Below are 24,977 nucleotides of genomic sequence, written 5' to 3'. Positions count from 1 at the left end.
TGGACCTGGCCTTCAAAGACTATGAGATACATGGAGGTTAAGACCATATATAGAAAAAAATATGGTGCTAAAGAAACAACTGCCTATTGTACGTGTGCTGGTGTTCACACTTCAAAAGAAATGTCAACTAATAGGATTCAGAAAAGAACTGGATAAGAATGGGCCTCACAGTAAAAGAGTGGAGGAGCTAGGTTTGTTGATAAGGTTAATAAACCAAGCTAAAGAAAAGGCTGAGAAGCAACTTGACTGTGGTCTTTAAAAACCACCATCCATTGAAGAAAAGCATTCTGATTTTTCTTAATCTAGCAAAGACAGAAGAAAATTCAGTGTCTTAAGAGGCAGAAGGCAGATCAATTTCACCTTAGAAATAAGCAGACAAGGTTCTTTGGGTTAATCTGTTATCTTTTATTAGACCAACTTAAACCAACATGGCTACAACCTACACCCCTGTAACATTAGAAATAAGCAACAGATTTTTATACAGCGAGGTTTAACAATGAAAAGTTACAGAATTCATTTTTCAGTCACTTGAAGTCATTTTTCTGAAAGTTAAACATATTTCTAAACAATGCAATCCACTTCTACTAGCTAGTATGAGGTTGATGATGGAAAAAATCTCAAGGCAGCTCAGTTTAACAGATCAGCTTTTCCCGCCTTAAAAGCATGCATTCTCCATGATTTTACACTAAAATTGATATGTGCTGCCCCTGTTTTAAGATTTTTTCACATATAAGAAGTAGCTAAGAGACCAAAGGGAATTTCACCAAATGAAACAGCTTCAGAACATCAGTTGTAATCATTGTCAATTTGAAGGCCCGGTTTACCACGTTGTTTTAGCTGCCTTATGTCAGTGCAAAATTTCTAGCATATGCCCTACTCTTCCTCACCACTTCTCCCGTGTATCAACACACAGACACACGTGTGTGTACACTCCCACACACGCATGTACATGACCAGAGCTATCATTAGGGGTTTAACTCCATTCATGATTTTGCAGAAACCATGAAATCCAGGATTGTCCACCAAGCCAACTTAAAATAAAATAAAATAAAATAAAATAAAATAAAATAAAATGCTGACTCCCCAGTGAGAGCCAACAGTCCTCACTGCTGTGGCCTGGCTTCACAGCCGACCCAGTGGTAGGGAAAAGGCACTGGCTGGCGGGGCCACACGAAGGGCAGTAGAGGAGATTGGCTGGGGCCAATCAGTGCCAAGGGGTGGGGCTGCACAAAGGGCAGCCAGCAGACAAGATGGCATCCTTCCTGTCCTGCCAAGGCCTCTCCACCAATCAGCACTGTGAGTGGGGCCAGCAAAGCACATCCAGGAAACATCCCCAAAATTTGTTCTTTATGGTACGATCAACCAGTGAAAATTGTTTAGTCCCGCCACGATTTGAGTAAGTCCTACCTATCATTGATCCCGATGGAAATAAAGCTTGAGAGAATAGTAACTCCCTCTACCACCCAGCTTTGGGTAGTGGAGGTGGCAACCTCTGTGCTACCGTCTCGGTCAGCAACGTTCCTTGGGCACGAATTCTATTCCTCCTTGGCCCGTCCTTATGTTTAATGCAATCGCCTGGCTGAGCTGAGGGGGAAGCAGGTTTTCAAATCCAGAAAATCTTATGCCATATAAGGTATGTGCATGAATATTTATTTATAAAGAAAATCAATTTATTTTGTATATAAGGAACTCCTGAGATGTCGTAATTATCTAAAATATGTTTCTCCATCTAGGAAGTGTGATCAATTACTACTATCAACTCACAAACATGGAAAGTCTGACTCAATCTAGCCTTTACTCTGATCCTTTTAAACGGCCCATTTCAAGGCTCTGATTCCAAAACAAGTAAGAAAATGTGAACGTAAAAAACACCATGCACTGGTATATTGTTGCAAAAAACAAAGAACCCCATCTCCCCCACAAAACAAAAAAGCCCCAAACCAGACACTACATCAAAACCTAACTCAAACTACCAAGAGGAAGACAGCGAGAACAAGTCTACTTTGCAAATAAATAACTAAGCACTTTCGAAAAGCAGAGGTACTGCATCACAAAAATCAATCATATCATTCCTCTCCCCATCAACGACAACAGAATTATAATGCATCTTGCTATTAAAATGGTAAAAATTATTTTTTTTATTTTTTTTTTTAAAAAGGATTGAGGCCTTTGTAATAGGAGCCCTTACTGCCAGCACCCTGCTACAAAACTGAGTAGCAAGGACAGGCACATATTTTTATGAAATTATGGCATCTATAAATCGATGAAGTTCTAACTGCAATTGGTTTCTGGACCAGGTCTGAAATCAAGAGGATTTTCTTTGCAGTTGTACCCAAGGAATTTGTAACTTGTTATTAATGAAAACCCCACACTTTGATAAACAGTGCTTTTCTTCCACAGCATTTTGAAAATTACATACCAGTCCCTAAGCTAACAGTCACATGGTGAGGAATCAAGGCACAGTAGCCCAACAGAAAGGATTCTGGAATAGACACTGTTGTAAGCAACTTTGTGGAGATAAAATGTCTGCGTTTTTAAGGAAACATAGGACAGGAGACTAGGAGGTTATCAAATCCGACTGCAGACAATGCAATATTGACTCTCATTCATGAACTTACACTCCCGTCCTTAAAACTACTTTGAATGTTTTCACCAAATCACGCCTACTGGAATACTTGACTATTTTTGCACTCCTTTATATGGTTACTCACTGGATGTGAAGGGCTTACTTTATTTTCTTGGACAAATAGTAATGACACCAATGAACAGAAGTCACTGAGGCTGCACAACACTAGGAGGAATATTAATTGTCAACATAGGACAAGAGTCAAGCTGCACAGCTGGAGTTTGAAACAAAAGAATGGTGGTGTTGGATGGATTGTGATGCTTCCTAGGGTACTCAGGCAAATGAATTCTAGAAGCTAGGGCAAGACATGCAGGTTGTGCTGCCAGCACACAGATGCACCTAGACTAAGCTTTTCCAGTCAAACCTGAAGACCCATATACTGTATTGCAGTTGATTAATAAAAGCTGTGTTGCTCTGAAAAGTTGTCCTGGGTTCCTGCAATCTTCTGCAAACTGTATCACTCAAGAAAATAAGTCTCTAACAGATAGTAATTTATTTTAAACCAAATGAACGAAACACTAGGAAAAAGTGGTACTGCAGCCAAGACCACAGACTTGGAACAGCAGAACCATAGGACTGCCTTTGGTAGAATGTGGAAGCCCAGAGCCTTGCACTAGAAGTTACACCCCCACAAAGACTGAGCCAAAAATCAAGGCATGCTACATCACGTAGATCTATAACAAAGGTATTTTACTTACCACTGGAGAGTACGGAGATACAAACACGTGGAACAAAGGACAAGAATGGAAAATATATTGTAGAAAAATAAACTTCCTTGGCTCATACAATATTCTTCCAACAGTACTGACCTCTGGAGTACTAATTACAACACAGGTAAATGAATGAGTTGTCTTAAACTGAAATGCTCAGTACTGTGACCTGCATGTGATACACACTGAGTACAGAGGTTAAATGTCAGATGTTTTTATTGTTGATGACTACAGTAATGGTTAATACCACATTTCAGAAAAGACCACAGCTAAATTCATCTAGTTCCTTATCCAAAGCATTATAGTATTCGGCTTGGTTCTTGTCTTAAACCTTGATGTCTCGTATCACCAATGTATCAGCATTATAACAATGAACTTATATGAATAAATACATTTATGATCTTCTAAAGCTTCTCTGTTCATCTTTACAGTGAAAAAGTGCCAAGTGTCCTCTTGCCATGGTTTGTACAAAGAGATCTGCCACATATTTCCAATTGAAGGTGTTAAATTGTATCTTGATCTTCCAGTATTTATAATTATAGCTCGAGTGTATAACATGAAACAGAGTAATGGTAATCACTGATATTGCCTGTAGTCACCAAATGGGGAAGGTGATAATTGGGAAGCATCATCTGAAAACTGAGGGCCTGTAAATAAGAGAAAATAATTAATACATTTAAAAGAGACCTTTAATACCTCAGTGTCCTACAAACTTGTGATCTGTTTATAGAAATCCTTTCTGGATTAGCAATGCTAAAAATAAAGGCTTTGTATTTACAGTTTGTCATTCAAGGAAGCTCAAAAGTTTTCCACCTCAATAAATAAAATAACCCTTCCTGCAATGAATGGTTTCATCCCTATTTTACAAATGGGGGAACAGAGACACGGAAAAGTGAAAGGTAAAATTTCCAGTCACATAAGTGACTTGGAGCCCGAGGTCTAGTCTACATCAGAGTTCTACTGACCTGGGATGTGAAAAGATCACATGCTCAAGCCAAGATAACTACACTGCCAAAACTGAGGGTGCGAACACAGCTATGTTGACAAACAAAGGTTTAGCAAAACCTAAGTGAGGAAGATGCTATAACTATACTATATCTCGGCAGAATAACTTTGTTTGCCACATCTCCACTGCCTGCACAGCTATATAACGCAGTCTGTAATGCAAACAGGGTCTAAATCTTTCAATACAATTTTGGCACTCATGTAAGTTTTACATAAAGTGACTTGCCCAATTCCAGAGCAAACCAGTGGAGTGGAACAACTAAAGGAGCCTCAAGTCCTGACCTCCGAGACTCCACTCTCTCCAGATGCATTTTTTTTAAATGAGTCACCTGCTTCACAAGTTGCAACATACAGAACACTCCTTCGTGGGTACCTTACACTGGATTTAGAAGCACATTTCTTTGTCAAAAAGGAAGAGCTATTGCAATTAAATAAATGAAGAATGTCATTGAATAGGACTGAAATAATGGGTCCATCAGGTACTGGCTTACTTCATGTTCCAGGAATGCTAAGAAAATAAGCTAACAAAAACATTTTTATTTTTACCTAGATGTGTTATTTAGATCCATGCTACACAGTAGGTAAAACAGCATTTGTATAAGAACACACTTTTTTTTTTGTTAAAGGAAAAAGCTGTATGGACACAACACAACTCTATATCAGCCATCTCTCTGGTCACAGCAATCGTGCTATCTCTTAGTCTCAGTGCATTCTGGGGAGGTCTGTGCACTTGATCTCATACTGCATCATTAGACAATACAGAATTCAAATAACATGCACAAAGAATACTGTCAGTGGTACTCTGCCCCATGTGGCTGCTGCCTTGTCCCATGTAGACATACACTTAGATAACTGATTCTCAGCCAGAGTGCTACAAGATCATTTTACAGGTGCTGCACAATATCAGCACTGTTTAGTGTACAACCACCTACACATGATTCACAAGATAAACCCAGATATTTCAAATAAGAATCCATAGTGTCAAAAATATTCTGACCCATTGTACTCTGAAGTCTTTGCAACAGAAGAATTGCTCTATTATTTTACTATAGTCAAAAAAGAAAAAAAAGTGAAAGCTAAGAGCTGGTATTTTCAGAGGGATACCCCAAATCTAACAAGGGTTCCCTTTTGTCTAAAAAGATTGAGAATCACTGCCCTACCCTGTGGCAGTATAGGATTTCCTACTGCTAGGAAAAGAATTAGGAAAAGATAATTAGGAAACCCACCTAAACAGTAAAAAGCACAGATGAAAAATTCCATTTACACAGCAGAACAGTGTTACAACCACGAGTTATCCTGAGCCGCAGGTAAGGCCAGTGCATGGTTAGCTTCCAAGGACAGCAGCCAGATATTAAGCATGTTTTCCACAGATCCAAACCAAGTTTAGAGCAGCTATTCCATGCAAGTTGGTTACAGATATGGTGAACCAGCATCTCAGACCTGCATTAAAAAGGGGGCGGTCTCTAACTAGCATAGTTACAAAACCGTAAGGTCCTTTCTGTATATATAGTTAATTGGCCTTGCAATATTATAAAAATTATCCTCATTTACAGATGAGGCAGACAGAGATAATGTCAAGAGGAAATGTTAATGAAGGCAATGTTCCTTGATTACTAGTACCTCGTTTTAAAACAAACAAACAGATTATTCTTCCTCTGAAAAGTGATGCAAATACAAAAATACAGGCCAAATACATCATAGGTGTGCATCAGGCATAAAGTAGGAATCTTCATATATTACTTAATGTTGAAATGCAATCGGATAAATGTTGGCATGCAATCATACATTATTAAATTTTGGCATGCAATCTGGTTTTCTATAAATCACTGAAACCGAGATTAGGGACCATCACATGCTATTCCCAAAACTTAACCTAAAATGGTTATTTCTACATCTGCTTAGTATGAAAGATGGTCTTTAGACTTCAGAACAAACTGCTGCCTGTGTCAGGCCAAAGCTTAAATGTCTGAAGTGACAGAACAGAAAAAGAAAACCACTGCTCAGTCGCACTTGCATTCTGACTCTTAAGTCTTTATGTTCTTGGAAGTGTACATGGCTTCTTGTTAACTAAACATTTACATTTTTTACCACCAAAGAAGTACAACTCCTTTCTGGGCTGCTGGCAGGAAAACTAAATTGGGATATCTGACCTAGTAAAACCATGCACGTCAGCACTGACTCCTGGAACAAACAGCTTAGGTCAGCAGGTCCCAACCTTGGAGTCACAACCCGATTTGGGCTTGCAATGATAAAAAATGGGTTTGCAAAGACACTCAACAGTGTTGACTGACCATGATGAAAATCACAGAAAAAAAGCAGGAAATGGTGGGTTCTCCTTGCAGGCTGGCAGAGTTCCAGCCTGCAAGGGGCTGCCTGGGAAGAGGGATGATCTAGAAGGAGGTGCCACATGCATGTCTGCGTGCACACATGCATATGGCAGCCTGGCAGCATGGAGAGCAGCTCCTACAGCTACCTCCAGGCAAGTTTATGGGGGGGCAGGGTCAGATTGAGGCCCCACAGTGTGAGAGGGAAGAAGTAGGGGAAGGGCTGGGACAGCAGGATGGAGCCACGGGCAGCTGCTCCAAAAGGAGTAGGGGGAAGGCTACGCATGCACACTCCCAAGGGAGGGAGGCATGGGGGGGTATGCCCCCCAGATTTGTGTGGGGTACAGGCTGCCCACTGCAGTCTCAGGGCTCCCTGCCCTGCTGCCCTCCCACCCAGTGGGCCTCGGAGGCCCCAGGGGGAAGGCTGCAGGGGAGGAAGCCCTGAGCTGCTTCTCCCTATCCCCTACCCACAGGCTCTGCTCTGGCTTGTTGTGAGGGGTAGGGAGGGGTGTTGATCTTGTCTGTATCATTTTGTGGTCACAAAACATTTCCAATGTTTAAATGGGGTCATGCTGAGGAAAAGGTTGGGAAGCACTGCCTTAGCCCCTTCTCCCCCCTTAGGATTCCCAGAGTTGATCTGGGTCCTACTTAAAATGCAGCACTTTACCATTGTGCCTTTACACTCCCGATGTTAAAGTCCCCGATGCATGTCAACAGAAGAAAAACGCATCTAACCCTGTCAGCTCTTTCCTGAGCATAATGGAGACTCTCCACCTCCCACCCAAACTACAGAATTTGGAAATAGCTTTTAATTCTGGCCTCTGAGCTGCTCCCACTTTAGCAATTCCGTTTGTCAGCTGGCTTTTTGCCACACAGCAACTTCTCCCAGCAGCTGGCAGAGTGTGAACTCACTCAAACACAGGCAAAATAATAGCACCAAAAGCAGTACAGTAGTAAGAACTAAAATTGCTGAGTCAATTTTCGCTTTCAAGAATCAAATTGATGTTTACCAGTTATGCAAAAAGCCTGTAACAGCTACCATGTTACACTCTTCTTACAAGATACAGAAATGGTTTGTATGTGAGCTATATTACCCAATATGGCATTTGTTCTGTATCATTTTAATATCTACCAACTTCATCTGCATTGTTTGAGACTTGGTGAAATTAGCCAATGGCATCAGAGGAGAGAGGCAAAACACCATTTGTGACATGATTTTTCTATTCTGGGAAATCTGTTCTGCAGACCTAAATGTATGAAATAACGTGGAAAAAGAAAAAACAAAGATATAAAATGTAGGAAAAGGGTATGAGAGCAGTCAAATGTACTCCTATAGCATTTCTAATTACAATAACTGAACTATACACACTTGAATGGATGACAGATATAAAACGAAGAGGACTAGAACTTCAAAGACATCCTAGAAAATGATCTGGCATTTCCTGATATTTCAAAGAGAGGTATCTGGCTTTCTATTCCCTATAAATTGTCATCCTTAAGTGCTGGCATTTTCAAAAATGTTGTAAATACTTTGTAACACTCAAATCTGAAGTGTGGAATCCTTACCATTTGGAAATTGTGTGGATGCAAATCTTGTCAATAGGATACCAGCTCCTTCAATTAAAGCTAGAAGAATTCCTCCCATTGCAGCAGACCCAACCATGGCAACTGGTCCATCTACAAAAATGTCAGAATACAAAACAGGTTGCCTTTCAAAACCTCTTTTGTTCAAGTCTGGCAGATTATCCATTTTGCATAGAATTACCACCTCTTCAGTGTTCAGACTATGTAGAGACAGATCTCAGCCACTAAGCATTCATTAATATCACAAAAAGTTACAATTACCACACAAGCCTTGCCCTAATACAACAAAGCAGAACTGGTATTATGAGCATAGTCATTTTACTTTGCTTTTCTCTGGCATCTTCCATCAGTAACATTTAAAGTACTTTCTGAGATTAAACCCCTGCCTAGCAGCCTGAATTTAAAGTCCAGGACTTCCACTGTAGTATTCTCTGAAATGCTTCCTGTTTCACACACAGGGCTAGAAAGACAAGCAGAGCTTCAGAGTCTCAATGCATGGATAAGATGATGGTGGCAGGCAGAAGAGGTTTAAATTTATCAAGAACTGGGGAATTTTTTTGGGACAGGAGGAATCTCTACAGAAAAGACAGGTCCTAACTGAACCAAAACAAAACTAGACTCCTGGCACTAAAAATTAAAAATGTTGCAGTGTGGTGTTTAAGCTAAAAAGTGGAGGAAAGCCAACAAGTGTGGAATGGCACACAGGTCACGCTGACAACTCCAAAGGGGGATATCATTCAGATTCTGTATAGTCTTGAAGAGGATAGTAAGGGCGTAAGAAGTAGAACTGTAGATAATAGTGGGCACGTCTACACAAGATATTTACTCTAGAGCTGTTTAATTACCTTTGTAGTAAAACATCACCATTTACACATGTGGCCTTACTAGGCTGCAGTAGACTAATAAATGCTGCTGCAAGGTAGTCCAGCTAAATGCAAGTACTACTCTGTGGCGTTGTTTCATGCACTGCAGCACACGTGGAAGGTGATGGGGCTGGCTGGGTCACAAGCATGCTTCAGTCCATGGCTAGCCAGCAGGCAGCCCCTGCACTGATGCACCCTAAGCCCCAGCCAGCCCCTCCACAGCACATGGAGTCCAGCTGAAGCAGCCCTGAGCTGGCAGGGGACCCAGGGGGTCAGCCTGCCACCCCAGGATTGCTCCAACTGGGCTCCATGTGCTGCAGAGGGGCTGGCTGAGGCAACAACAGCCCCCATGCTGAAGGACCCTCATGCTTCATCCAGCCCCTCTGCAGCACATGGAGCCTGGTTGGAACAGCCCTGGGCTGGCAGGGAACCCAGGTCAGGGGGACCAGGGGGGCCAGCTGAGGCATGAGGATGCTTCAGCATGGGGCTAGCCGACAGACAGCTCCCATGCTGAAGCACCCTTATGCCTCAGTCAGCTGCTCCACAGCACATGAAGCCTCAGTGAAGCAGCCAGCCCAGGGCTGCTCTGATGGGGCTCACATACTACAGAGCAGTAGGCTGAGGCATGAGGGTGCTTCAGGCGAGGGTTGCCTGCCAGCTAGCCCTGGGATGAAGCATCCTTGTGCCTCATCCAGTCCCTCCACAGCACATGGAGGCCTGTTACAGCAGCCCTTGGCTGGCAACCTGACTCCCCAGGTCCCCTGTCAGCCCACGCTGTTCTGACCAGGCTCCATGTGCTGCACATGAACAAACTCCAGAGCAATATGCTCCAGGGATTTTGCTCCCAGGTGCATATTCGAACAGTGTGCCACCTGGGAGCAAAACACTCCAGGGCTTACCTTTGTGTGCATTAATCATACACGTAAATGCATCCAGTGAGGATGACTCAGAACATCCAGAGTTCCAAACAAACAGCACAAGTGGTAACAGGCAAGAGCAAAATTGATAAGTGCTTCTGTAAGCCAGAAAAGCCAGAAGCCTAAAATATAAGAGGGGTGAACTAGAATGTCTGGTATTAAATGGTGACTTTGACATAATAGGCATCTCAGAGACTTGGTGGAAGGACAATAGTCAATGGGATACTGTTCTAACAGGTTAAAAACTATACAGAAGTGACAGAGTAGAATGTACAAGTGGAGAAGTGGCACTCCACATTAAGGATAGTATAGATAGGACTAGTATAAAAATCTTACCTGAAAGGAAAACCACAGAATCCCTGTGGGTAGAAATTCCATAATTGAATGAAAAGATTATAGTATTAGGCTTGTACTACTGCCTACCTGATCAGGAACGTGACGATGATTAGGAAATACTCAGAGAGATTACAGAAGCTGCTAAAATGAAACAATAACAAAAGGGGACTTCAGCCATCCTCACAATTACCTCATCAGGGTGAGATGTGGAAATAAAATTTCTGGATGTGATAAATGACTGTTTTATAGAACAAGCCATTTTGGCACCCACAAGAGGAGAACCAATTCTAGACCTAATCCTGAGTAACATGCAGGACCTGGATCAAGTGGTACATGTTGGCGAGTCATTTGTAATAGCAACTATAACAATTTCATTTAACGTTCTGGCAGGAAGGAGTAAGCCAAAGAAGTCCACCATGCCAATATACAACTTTAGGAAGGGAAATTACATAAATGAGGAGGGAAGTTAGAAAGAAGTTCAGTGAAACAGTCAAAAATGTAAAAAGCCTGTGGGCAGTTTGGAAACTGTTTAAAAATATCATATTAGAATCTCAGGAAAAATATAAACCATAAACCAAAAAGGGTACCAAAAAGACCAGTAAAACCCCTACATTTTTTAAAAGCAGAGTAAAGGTGGCTATTCAAGGCAAAAAAGCATCTTTCAAAAAATAAAAAAAGGAAGGTGTGCCCAAATGAGGAAAATGGGAAGAATCACAAATTCTGGTCAAGTGAAAAAGCAAAATGAGGCAGGCTCTTCAAATTCTCTTTTAGCATCTAGCAAAAGATGCTAAAGTTAATAATAAATATAGCAGAACTAGGAAGCCAGCTAGTGAATCGATGGGACCATTAGATGATGATGTGAAAGATGCATCCAGGGATGATAATGTCAGAGCAGAGAAGTTAAACAAATTCTTTGCATCGGTTTTTACCGCAGAAGATACCGGGAAAATTCTCATGCCCGGTGCCAGATCAATCCTTTTGAGTAGATGGGTCAGAAGAGTTGGACCACACTGAAGTGACAAGAGAGACAAACTTGGTGCATCTACACGTTTATTAATGCTATGGCACAGTAGCGTTGGCACACTTTTTTTTTTGATGCTTACTGCTCAGCAGCCTAAGAACACTGCGCAAGAGCATATTAGCACGGTTTTTGACTGGCATGCTACTGCACAGTGTTATCAAGCTATTGTGCAGTAAGTGTCTCATGTAGGCATGCCCACTGGTAAACTAAATACTAGTAAGACAATAGGACCAGATAGCATTCAACATAATCTATGGTTACAAGCCTCTGTACCGAAGGACTGGCAGATTGCCAACATAACAGCCATCTTTGAAAAGGGTGCCAGAGGCAATCCTGGGGACTACAGACCATTGAGTTTCATTTCCATCCCTGATAAGTTGATAATAGAATCTATAATAAAGAGTAAAATCAGAAGCCACATGGGCAAACGATCTACATGGTTTTGTAAAGAGAAATCCTGCCTCACAAATCTGCTAAGTTTGAATGTTAATAAGCACGTGGACAAAGGGAACCCAGCTGATAATATATTTGGACTTTCAAAAGACATTCAAACAAGATCCATCACCAAAGGTTTATCTGTGCCGGGCACTATTTTGTTCAACATTTTGGAGGTGCATAGTGAACTCTATGTTTGCAGATGACACCAAATTATTCTGGGTAGACTGATCCTACACTGATGGAGAGGACCTGCAAAAATCTCATTAAATTCAGTGACCAGGCAAAAAATGGCAGATAAACATCAGTGTCGACACATGCAGGGTAATATACCTGGCGAAAAATAACCTCAGCTATACAAACTATGCTGGGTTCTGAATTAGCTGTTATTTATGACTCAGGAAAGATAGCTTGGAGTCACTGTTGACAATTCTCTAAAAACGCCAGGTCACCACAGCAGCAGCAGCAGCAAAGTCAATAAAATGTTGGGCAGCATCAAGAATGGAATAGAAAATAAAAAGGAGAATATCAACATGCCATTATATAAGTCCATGGTGTACCTCATCTTGAAAACTCTGCAGTTCTGGTCCCCACATCTCAAAAAAGGATGTGGTAGAATTAGAAAAGGTACAGAAAAGGGCAGTCAAAATAAGTAGTTATGAGACCAGGAGAGACTAAAAAGGCTAAGACTTTAGTTTGGAAAGGAGAAGGCTGAGGGGGGTATATGATAGAATCATGAAGGATGTGGGCCAAGGAAACAGGGAACTATCCTTCACCAAGTCCCAGAATACTAGAACTAGGGGGCACCCACTGAAATAAGTAAGTAACAGGTTTAAAACTAACAAGAGAAAGAACTTTTTATGCATTGTGTAGTTAACTTGTAAATTCACTGCCACAGGAGGTGGTGGAGAAAGATAACATAGCCAGGTTAAAAAAGGGGCTGAATAAATTCCTGGATGATAGATCGATTAATGGCTATTGATCAGAATGGTCGGAGATGTTTCCTTTGGCATTTCTAAACCAATAATTGTGGGTGCCAGAGAGGGTACTGAATAAGGGATAGATCATTCTAGGGATGCCCAATTCAGTGCTCTCCCTGTATAGCATCCACTTCTGCCACCATCGGAGGCAGGATACCAGGCTAGTCTGACCCAGTATGGCACTTTTTGTGTTCGTATGAATAATAAACCCTTAAGTCTTCCTCCTTACCACTAACCAGTAATTCTTCATATTACTGAGACTATCTGATCACAGCCATTTATTCCCTTTTAGGACCTCCATTCAGCAAAAACTCCAGCATATGCTTAAATCTACCCCCATTCAACAAAGCATTTAAGTATGTGCTTCAAAGCTTGCTGAAAAAAGCCTAATGGACTTGATAAAAGATTCACAAAAAAGTCTTCAATAATGACGAAGCAGCATTGTTCAGTCTCTAGGCTCTGTACTGCAGCTAACAATAGGTGAAAGTCCTAATTATCATTTGTGGACACATTTAACTCAATTATCCAGCACACAGACATTTAAACCATTCTGAAACAGTCTAATATTTAGTGGCATTTAGGATATTAAAAATAAACTGACTTTTAACAAGTATAAAACTATCTATGTTTAATCAAACAAATCAAATTAGCATTTCCATAGTGTCCCTAAGCAACTTCTCAATTATACCGTACTACTCAAGTACATATGCTCAGCAGAACATTACTGAGAAGTCCAACTGCTTTACTTGAAAATTCCATGTGAGGCCCCATTGAGGAGAATAGTTACAGAAGTCCCAATAACGTCACTATTTCCTGAATCCAGGCCAAAATGCTGTATTGTAGTTTTAAAGTAAACTCTAATCTATCATATTAGAAATTGTTTAACCATTCAAATATATGTCGGATGCCACACTGGACATGTCAAGATAATTATAAAAACAGTAACATTCCTAAAATAAAAATTGGAAAGATCTGTTACTTTAAGCACACAGGAAACAAAAATTATAAAAAATAAAATCCTTCCCAAGTCCAATCATGTCAGTGATGCTGTCAGTTTAATAAACGTGTATATAAACGTTAAAAGATGGTCAATAACCCCAGAATGTGGTTTCTTACTTCTTGAAGCTAATATGGCTCCAGTTAAGGCACCACTTGTGATAGAGTTCCATGGATCTTCTTTACCCCTCACCTGCACCATACTGCAGTCAATCATGGAGAAGAGACCACCCCAGACTGCAAAGCTCCCTATTTGAAAAACAAAAAAACAAAAACTTTTAGATACATTACTAACACGCACCAGATTATAGTACAGCCATATTACAAACATGTGTTGTAGTTTATAATAAGAGGCCTACCAGTATTTTTGCCCACTAAAGTATATTTTTGTACACTAAAGTTTATTGATCAGAGTAACTTTACAGAAAGCTTACAGTAAACAACAAGGCTTTACATCTATTAATGCAACCATCATTAAGACAATGATCTAAAGGAATCTTAGCCCAGTCTTGCTTGTGACATTTCCAAAATACATTTAGCACCTGTCCATAGTATTATGATTGGTCTGTATAGTCCACCCATACTAGCAAAATGCAAGTGATAAGGTTGCCAGAACGCTAACACATCAAATATTAGTAGTAGTAGTAGTATTACCATTAACAACAACAACCCCTACAAAAAGCAAACATAAATTCCAACCTAATGAAAGTGTAGTTTATTAACTTGGTGAGAAGTATTTATTTTCAGAAACCGGTACTAGGCAGAATAAATGCAGCCCTCAGAGTGCTTCTATCCCTGTGAAAGCTTAACACTAAAAATAAAAAAACATGGAGACTGAAGTCCTCAATTTTAATGTAGGTATAATGAAGCAGCAACAGCATGTGCTTCTTCAGGAGGCAACAATAATTTCTCTGCTCTTCAAGGAGTCCTGCTGCACTTAAGGCATACAAAAAACTAGAACTCTTGGTTTCAAAATGATACCTTTTATTAGACCAACTGGGAAATCGCAAGAAAACTGTCCTTTTCTGCAAGCTTTCGGGATCAAAGTTCCTTTGTCAGGCTCTGGGAAAAGTATAGATGGTACAAGATGGTAAAAAAAGTCTCCATAGGTAGGAAATAATCTTCATTTTTGCACAGAGGGAGCTGAAAATGGAAGGCTGTCCCTCTGGGTCTGTGAGAGTCTCTTTGTGAACTGTGCTGAGTAGCTCTTTGATGTCTAGATCAGGTAGAATTCCTTATCTGGAGGTGTCAGATAGGCAGGCAGGGAGATAAAAAATAAATCTTTCTTGCTGTTCTGCAATTAATTTTAAAATCCAAAAATCGGCTAAAGTTCAGCATCTTCCATGTTTCAGGAATGTACTTGGTAGCCATGTTGTCTCAGACCAACACAGCTACCAAATACACTCCTGCTGCACTTAATGCATTTTCTTGCAGTGTCTAGTCACCATCTCTTCTTTTTTTTTTTCCTTTTCAAAATAGTCACCCAAACCACTCAGTCAACTTTTAGAATAGAATTAATGAAGTAAGGGACATCACTTCATGTGTAGTCAACTTCAGAATCATTCTTAAGCATGGCAGGTTGTTGAAGCTGTGTTTTGACTAAAACTTGGACTAAGATCATCATCAAAATACCAAACTATGGGTGGCAGATTTTATAGCAGATACTAACTCCTCTGCCTCAAAAAAATCAAACTAGACTAAAGCCATCAACTCCTTTCACAAAATACTCTTCAGATCGTAACACTTGTTGTTATAAAGTTTTTGAACCTCACTCAAAGCCTTTGAGCTATTTAGTTCCTGTGAAGCTTCCTTTTTAAAAGTGAAAAATAGACTTACAAATAACAAGTGTACAAAGCTGTAATTACCTCCCAGTTGAGGCGCTCTGGTTTTAATAGCTGTCAAGCTTCCCCGCAGCCGGTGGTTTACACCCTACAATAAACCAAACTGATTGTCAGAATGAAGTTCAAGTTTTCCATCCTTAAACTTTATAGACAATTCAGCTGAAAATTCTTAAACACTTATGATTATCACTGGGCACAACTACATGAGACGCTAACTGCACAGTAGCCTAACAGCACAGTGCTAATACAATACCGTGCACGGTATTGTATTATACAAGGACTAAATTTAATGATCAGTAGTTACTGTGCATTTATGAACGTGTAGACACACCCACTAAGTATTTTTTATTATAAACCAGTTTGATAATTCATTGAATATAGCCATTCCAGACTATTTGGTATATACTGATAAGGTAGTAATTTTTACTCTATCATTAAGTATTTAGTATGTCCTTCTTAGCACGTGTAAACTACAGAACCCAGTTACATGACTGTAGTAGACAATTTTCTGTGATGTAATAGTTTAATTGCTGTATCACTTTTTTAACAAGACACTTCTATAACAGGTCATACTTATTTTTAATTGATCTATTTCTTTTTTCTGAATGATTCTAATTACTTCACTAAGTTAATACATAGGGGGCACGTCTACACGAGACGCTTTACTGTGCAGTAGAGCGAATTACTGTGTTGTGTCATTGTCTAATTTAACCCAATCATGAGTAAATTTGCTACTTGTAAATACAAGTAGCAAATTTACTCAGGAGTAATTACTGCACAGTAAAGAACATGCAGACTGTCGCCCTGGAGCAATCTGCTCCTGGACAGCCAAGCAGCAGAGGGTAGGAGACTGCTCTCTGCCCCTGGGAGCTGTCTGCTGTTGATGCAGGCTCTGCCACTGGAGTCCAGGTATGGACAATGTCCCCCTGCCCCAGCAGCAGGGAGCTCCCAGCCCCCACTCCACAACTGCTTTGTTCCCAGATCCAGTTCACTGATTACGGAGCTGGGAACAATCTCCCCAGCCTGTCCCCAGCCCCCACTCCACAATCTCAGAGCTAGGGCTGGGAGCTCCCTGCACCAAGAGAGTTCCCTGCCTGGCCTGGAGCAGGCTGGGACCTGCCCCTGTTTGGGACAGTCCTGGCCACCCTTGGGCCAGGCAGGAAAGTCTGCACATGCGGCCTGGAGGTGGATGGGGACTGTCCAGTTTCAGACAGTCCCAGCCCCGTGCTCTGATTGGGCGATTGAGAACTGGGGCTTGGAAAGAGCTGCAGGGGAGGAGCAGGACTCAGCCCCCTACCCTATCCACTGGTTGGGCAGCTTACAGAGAGCCCCTGGCTGAGTGGGGAATCCCCACCCAGCCAGGGACTTGCTGCTAGCTGCCCCACTAGCAGGTCAGGGCAGGGGGCTGGGACCTGCCTCTCCCTTGCAGCTCTTTCTAAGCCTCCTGACCCTGATCAGGGATCTGGGGCCAGGAGCTCTCTGCTGCGGGGCAGGGGGACAGTGTTCCTACCCAGGCCCACTCCAGCAGCAGGCATACACTGTCCCCCCTGCCAGGGGAGGCATGGGGAGCATGTGCTCCCCAGATCTGTGCATGGGGCAAAGGTGGGCTGCCACTTCAGGCTTGGGCCAGGGGCAGTGCCAGGCTCTTCTCAGAGTGGGGTTGGGCCAGGGCTGTGCTCAGCACAGGCAGTAGTGCTGGGATGGGTGGGTTTGGGGGCCCTACAGTGAATTTTGGGGTGGCTGTAGTCCAACCCATAGCTCCCCCATTCCAGCACTGCCTGCCCTGAATGGATTCCTAGCCCACTCCCCCACCCACTGGGAAGAGCCCAGAATTGCCCCCAGTCCCAGTCTGCAGCGGCATCCCACCCTTGTCCCGCACACAGATCCCAGAGGCACGGGCCCCCATGATGCATCTGTGTCCGGTTCTGGGCGCCACACTTCAAGAGGGATGTGACTAACCTTGAGAGGGGCCAGAGGGGGGCAACTCGCATGGTCAAGGGGCAGCAGACCAGGCCCTACGAAGATAGACTAAAGAGCCTGAATCTATTCAGCCTCCACAAGAGAAGACTGAGAGGGGATCTGGTGGCCATCTATAAACTCACCGGGGGGGACCAGTGGAAAATAGGTGAGGGCTCTGTTCCCCCGGTCACCACCTGGGGTAACAAGGAATAATGGCCACAAATTGACTGAGAGCAGGTTCAGGCTTGATATCAGGAGGCATTACTTTACAGTTAGGGCTGCCAGGCTCTGGAATGGGCTCCCAAGGGAGGTGGTGCTCTCCCCTACCTTGGGGGTCTTCAAGAGGAGGTTGGATAGATATCTGGCTGGGGTATTATAATCCCAACACTCGTTCCTGCCCAGGGCAGGGGGTTGGACTTGATGATCTGTTCAGGTCCCTTCCAACCCTAGAAACTATGCCTCTTCCGAGTGTGCGTGCAGTGGCTGGAGCCACACTCCCTCCCTGCACACCCCCGGACGAGCCACTCATGGCTCTGTCCCATGCCCCACCCCACCCCAGCTGGGCAGTGCCTGCCCCTGCCCCACTCCTTCCCTCACCATGGGGGCCTTGATCTGCCCACGCCCATCCCGCCCACCCTCCCCCCGACACCCCCAACAGACTTAACAGCCAGATGCTGCTTTCTAAGCTTCCGGGCTACGTACTGGCAATCAGATCAGCATCAGCCAATATGGCTTGTTAATAATGGGGCATCGGCACAAAAAATCTTTATCACTGCACTCCTAGAAAGTCCTAATTAAACACTTACGAATATGCACACTTTTAATCATATACATCATTCTATTAACTTAACAGGACTAGCCATATACAATGCAGGTGGCTCAGTATAAGTAGAATCAAGCCAAACATGGAAAAGAATAATTTTATTTACAAAGCAAACTGGAAAAGTCATTCATGCTGATGTTTAAAAGTATAATGTTACATTAAAGATAAAACAAACTTAGATTGTGCAGGAGCCCATTTTGGTAACTTTAATCCCAAGAGAGATGGCTTTCTTTCAATTCCTAACAAGTCTTTATTTTATGCAAATAAACATCCACTGCAGCGTTAGTAGTCCAAACACAACAGCAATTAACTTGAAGATTTAAAAAAAACCCTGATTTTCATCAGCCAAATGTAGACAAATGCAGAAGTGTATAAATGCAACAAAAACAAATAATCATTTAAATAAAAATTGGCTTTTTTAATTAGATTTAATAGCAGCAGAGGTCAAAAGTGGTTGGTAAGCCAGTAACATCCCTCAAAAAAGTTAGGACTGACAATCTAAATGAGATATCCGATTCATTCTGGTTGCTTCCATTCCTTGCAGACACAAGCCTCTCACACCCTCCCTTCATCTCCCTATGCAAAAGGACATTGAGTTTTCACATAAAGGGAGAGGAAACAGAATGGGAAAGGAAGTGAGCCAGAACAGAAAGGGACAAGCTAAGTCTGGGGTCAAGGACGCATATCTTTCCTTGTTCAGCCAAATGAAACTAAAGGCACAAAGATAACAGGTATGCAGACTATCATCCTGCTGCATCCTTTTCCCACTCAACCCATCCTGAAAGATGCCCCTTAAAAGGTGGGGGCCACTATTAGGACCACACTGTTGAGGATGATAGGAACAGAAAGGGCAAAGCCCTGCAGATGGACCACCCAGAACCAGGGATGTTCATCAGATTTATTTTCCTGGCCTGCAACCTTTTTGTTCAGTGGACTAAATCCTATCCTTAACACAACTGGAGGCTAATCTCTGTAAAGATAAGCATATAGAGATGCCATTCCTGCTAGCTCCTTCCAAATTTCACTGCTGCATGAAAAAGGAGCCAAAGCTGCTGAGAGTTTACATACAAAAATTATTTTACTCACCACTGGAGAATTTCTGAACCCTTTAATAGCTTGGAAGATGCCACCACCTATGGCTCCCATTGTAAAGGCACCACCACAGTCATCTACAATCCGCCAGGGACTAAAGAAAAATAAATAAAATTTTTTCATACAATTATAATATGGAAATTATCATTGAAGAACATGAAAATGGTTTAAATTAGACAATCATTCCTAGTTTGTTGTACCCAAATTGTTACCAGCTTCAACTTTTTAACAATTACCAGTACACTGAATGCCATATTATTTGAGAAAGAGAGCAACCCCAAGACTGCTAACATATATGCTGTAATAACTGGTCTGGCAAACCCAAAATAGCTGTGCTGAGAAGAGGAGCTCATTAACTGAAGTGCAGTGCCATATGAACATGGCTAGAGCACTTCCATTTCAAGAGCTAGTACATGTAAAACTATAGGAGTATCTGCCCAGATGCTCCTTGCCCCATGCAGATAGCCCTTAGTTCAGTGATTCTCAACAAGGGTGCTGCAAATCCCTGCAGTGACATGAGATCCCTTTTAGGGTACTGCAGGGTGCCATGCAATTTCAGCTACACATGATTCACAAAAACCCAGAGATTTCAAATGAGAATCCATCATGTCAAAAACATTCTGACCCACTGTGGTCCGAGTTCTTTACAGCAGAATAATTGCTTTAGTATTTTTCCATAGTCAAAAAATGAGAGAAAGCTAAGGGCTGGCATTTTCCGAGTGGTGCCTTGAGCCTAAGTAGGTTGAGAACCATTGTCTTAGTTTTTATTAATGTGACTTACATAACTGTACTTCTCTGTGTCATATCTAAGCTTTCTTCAGAGTTATGAACTGCATTTACTCAATTCTGGTTATAAGATGGCCCTCCAATAATTAGACTCCATACCTGGAACATTTTAAAATTTAGATTTATAAATTAAAAATTAGATAACAATCGAATTATTGGAGGTTTGTCTTGAATTTGTTCCTCTCCGACTGTTATAGCAGGGAAATAAATTGGGGGAGGAAGGAGGGAGAAGGCAGCCCCTTTATTTGCACTCCCTCCCCCTACAGCTCCTCCCACCCACTCCTTACTGTCAGACTCTGCTCTCCCTGGGCACATCTACATTAGACACTTAATGGCTGTAGAATGATTGACTGTGCATTACAGTGTCACAGCAAAAACCATGCTAATAGGCTAATGCGCAGTACTATTAGTCTACTGAGCATTAACCACCACGAAAAAAGTGTGCAATCGTGCTAATGCATAGTAGGGCAGCCTACTGCTCATTTATTTAGTAGTTCCTTTTGCAAGTACTAAATTTAATGAGCAGTAGGCACTGCACTTTAATGAACATGTAGATGCCCCCTCCCCCCCCGCCAGCACAGATTCATAGTTTGCAAGGCTGGAATGGACCTTGGAAGATCATTGAGTCTATCTACCCTGCATCAAACAGGAAAGATAACAGGGTCAGGTGATCCTCCCAAGGTGACCAGTGGCAAGTATGGAGTAAATTTGAAAAAAAAAATGACTTTGAAATAAACATAGCTATACTAATTTGCATATACTACCAATAGACTTAGTTTATCCAGAATTGATGCAATTTCCTTTTTTTTTGAAACTGCTGCAAGTTTTAGCATTGGTACTTCATAAAACACACTTAGCAGCACTTCTATACCTAACATAAACTTTTTTTTTCCCTGGCTTAAGGCTAAATTAGTTTTGAATTGACTGGGCCAAGCTCAATTGTTCAAATCTGTGTGGCTGTACCACTGGGCAAGTCTCCTCCCTCCTGGACCCATCAATCTGGAACTTAGGAGACTCCCCAAATACATAGCAAGCATCCTACATGCAGGCACCAATTCCAAAGGTGTTACAAGTTCAGATACCTCCTAGTCATGCTTCTCCTAGCCAGAAGGCCAAAGGAACACACCAAGGAGAAAATACAATCACAATCTCCCATTACCACAGAACTGTGCAGCTGATTTTCCCACATTTGGGAAACTTGCATAGGTCAGCCTGCCTGGAATGCAACAGAGAAGCTTCATTCTGAGAAAACCTGGTGATCATGGTAGTACCCCTATCAGGATATAGCATAAACTATACATGACATTATTCCAAAGCCAAAAAGGCTCATGATTTACAAAAGGCTCATTGGACTGGACCCCACCAGAGTCAACAGCACGTCAAACCACTGTGATTCCACAGCTCAGCACTGTTCAGGATGTACATGTATTCTAGATACCCGCAAAGGACCGACATGCCGAAAAGCCCTCCACATGTCTGGAACTGTGTGTTCTTATGAGGAGTCCTGAAAAATTTATATGCAGATGAGACATAGGGCAACCTCATCCAGCTTCATCTCATGTACGGTGCGGCCACCCTAATCACATGCGCCAGGCTGAGAGAGGGGCAACAGAGGAATTCTGGGTGAACTGTCTGAGGCCCTGTTTGGTGATGTCTGCCAGACATCTAAAGGCTGGTGAAGAAACAGTAATCATTGGAAATGGGAAAGATGGGATGTACTAACCTATCTTTGTATATTGTGTGGGGGGGAAAGAAATCAAAGAATGTAACCCCTCAGGGGAGAGGTTTAATAAAATAAATGGAAAGACGAGTCAAGGCTGAATAAATATAAATATGTATATATGTAGACATACATGAATATAGACGAATAAATGCATATAGATAGAATGTACGGAAATGGTAAAAGAAAGAAAAGAATTTGCAGATACATAAAGGAGACATAGGTATTATGTCGTTGTATAAACTTAGAATTGAAGTTAAGTCAACATGAAAATAAGTGCTCGTGTGTCATAAACATGAGGAAATAGATTATGAAACTGGGTGATTCAAGACAGATGGAGAAGTTTATATATAATTTTATTTTGGGAATCTATGTTTATATGTATATCTGGTAAAGCGATGTTTGCAAGTGGAATAAAATTTTATATTTTCTATTAAAAAAGTACATTATGTGTGGAGGGGGAGGATACATGAGGTTTGGTTGGGTGGTTTGTGGGGGTGTGGTGTGGGGTGTGTGTCACATACCCCCGTTCCCCCATGGTGCCAGCAGCAGTGGCAGCCCTAGCCCTCAGGGTACTCATGGCCTGTGTCAGGTGGCACCCTGGGCAGTGCACAGCTCCAACTGAGTCCCGGGAGTTGCATGTGGCAGCACAGAGCCGGCCTGGCCTCGTCCAATGATGTGTAGCTCCCGGGCTGATGGCACACAGCTTCCTACTGGAGTGCTAGCAGCTGCAGGGAGCCGTGCACCATCAGTCCGAGCTGGCTCCATGCCATGACATAGGGCTCCCAGCACTCCAGCGGGGAGCTGCATGTGGAGGCACAGAACAAGCCCAGCCCAATGGCATGCAGCTCCTGGCTGGAGCACCAGGAGCCACACCTGGTAGCACAGGGCCAGCCCAGCCTGGTGAAGTGCAGCTCCCCATAGCTCCCAGCTGGAGTGCTGGGAACTGCAGGGAGACATGTGCCATTGGGCCAAGCCGGCTCTGTGCTTCCATATGGGGCTCCTGGTACTCCAGCAGGGAGCTGCACCTGGAGGCAAAAGGCCAGTCTGGCCCAAGGGCGCACGGCTCCCAAGGCTGCAATTCTGGAAGAACAGAGGAACACAGCCAGCCCAGCCCAGCCCCATGGCGTGCAGCCCCCATCTGTAGTGCCAGGAGCTGCACATGGTGGCATGGAGCCAGCCCAGCCTGAGCTGCATGTCCTTGGGCCGGGCCGGCTCTGCCTCCATGTGGGCTCCTGGCTCCAACACCCCTTCCCTTGGGATTGGGTGGGTCAGGACAGGCTGGGGGGGAAGGAAGGCTTAGCAACCAGAGCCCGACCTGCTGCTGCAGCCAGCACCTCCTGCAGCCCATCACTCCCGCCGGCTTCCCGAGGGGCAGCGCTGGGATCCGACCAGTAACAACGGTCCACTAATAAGCCATCTCTGGAAGGGCTTTTTCCATTTGCTGTTCCTTCCCACACGCAATACGGGCCACTACTAAGTCTCTGCCTGAACAAGAATCTGAAACGCTGCCCAATTTAGTTGTCTGACATTACCATGCCCCTCCCTCCCCAATACAACCCTGTTAAAACAGGAGAACGAAAGAAAACGTCAGTCACTGCAGCACAAAACTTCACGCCGGGGCTGCGACTGTCCCAAATGCGGCCCCGCAAAGAAACGTCAGCGTTTTTAAGAAACCCGAGCACCAGGGAGAGCGTTTCCCGGAGGACGGAGCACAGCTGCCAGCGAGGCCGAGCCCGGCGAGTGTGTTGAGCCTTAACCTTCACCTCCACCCGGCCGCGGCGGGTCCAAGGGCAGTCAAGGCCCCAAGCGCCCGGCGGCGGCCATGTTGGGCAGGGAGGCTCGTCGGGAGGCGCGCCGGGCGCCGGCGGTGCGTGGCTGCGAGTCCAGCTCGGCCTCCGCCGCGCGCGGGACAGACGGAGGCGCCGGGGCAGCCCAGGGCCTCCCCGCTGCCTCGTGCCCAGGCCGCCCCCCGCCCCGCGGGGCCCGGCTTCCCTCAGCCGGGCTGGGCGCGGCCCGCTGGGTCCTGCTCACCAGGGATCGCGCACGTACTCCTCCATGGCGCACGCGGTAGCGGCAGAACCGGCTCACGGGGCGCATGACGCACCGCACGTTCGCAGGGGACCCTGGCGCCACCGGATTGGCTCCCGGCCTCAGGCGCTAGCCAATGGCGTTCGTCCGAGTGACGCTTCAACGGAAGGGGTTGGGCCCCGCGGAAGCCCCGCCCCCCTTGGCAGAGGCGGCGCGCGCAGCGCCTAGGCGCCGGCGGGCTCATGGTCTTTGCCCTAAGGAGTTAGGACGCGGTACAAACCCGTGTTGTGAGGCGGGGTGGTCATTTCATCTAATCCTCTTAACTTCTTAAATGAAGGTAGATGTGCACGTGCTGCAAACGGAATCTAACAACAAACTTTAATATTTACAAGCTCCTCTTTTACTATCTCTGAACACAGGTAGATGTGCTAGACACCTAAGGACTGGGGGGAAGCAGCTTTAATTCCAAGTGACGTGGCGTGCCTGAGGATCCTGTAACTGAGGCACCTATTAACTGTGGGGGAGATTCTTTAAAGGAGTTATTAATAGTAGGGGGATCTGGGAGTTGCACTAAGAAATAGCTGAAAGCTTGAGCGGTCGTGATGTTGAAAGGAAATAGCGGTACAGGGAGCAAAGGACTTAGAACATTCTTTCAGAAATGTGCTCAAGCTCTATAAAGAGTAAATAAGTCAGTTTTAATCATGAACGACTGGTGCCTCCCGAGACTGGGGGGCACCATGGCAGCGAGCGGGGACCACCTGCAGCCCCCGACGTCGGTGTCGGCAAGTGGGGACCGTCTGCAGATGCTGCTGGTCACGTCAGCAGTGGGGGAGGGAGTGCAAGCAGCAACTGCCTGCAAAAGCCAGAGGCCTATCTCAGGGGGGGCATGTACCCCCCCACCCTGTACCTCCCCTAAAATCACCTATGG

The 24,977-nt window shown here is 43.8% G+C and overlaps 1 protein-coding gene across 1 annotated transcript; it reads right to left on the bottom strand.

Moving 5' to 3' along the window:
• Positions 1 to 3,534: 3,534 nt before the first annotated feature.
• TIMM17A (translocase of inner mitochondrial membrane 17A) lies at positions 3,535 to 24,162 on the bottom strand. Its single transcript, XM_006258787.4, has 6 exons — positions 24,053 to 24,162; positions 19,507 to 19,606; positions 15,663 to 15,726; positions 13,918 to 14,046; positions 8,232 to 8,342; positions 3,535 to 3,983 (listed from the first exon to the last, which is right to left on the bottom strand). Exons 1-6 carry the CDS (start codon positions 24,076 to 24,078, stop codon positions 3,913 to 3,915), a joined length of 501 nt encoding a protein of 166 aa, XP_006258849.1. The 5' UTR covers positions 24,079 to 24,162; the 3' UTR covers positions 3,535 to 3,912.
• Between the last annotated feature and the right edge of the window lie 815 nt (positions 24,163 to 24,977).

Source organism: Alligator mississippiensis, chromosome 14 (assembly GCF_030867095.1).
Source record: "Alligator mississippiensis isolate rAllMis1 chromosome 14, rAllMis1, whole genome shotgun sequence".
Classification (NCBI taxonomy): domain Eukaryota; kingdom Metazoa; phylum Chordata; order Crocodylia; family Alligatoridae; genus Alligator; species Alligator mississippiensis.
Note: the sequence above shows the minus strand (reverse complement) of the source record. Positions and strands in the feature narration are given on the sequence as shown.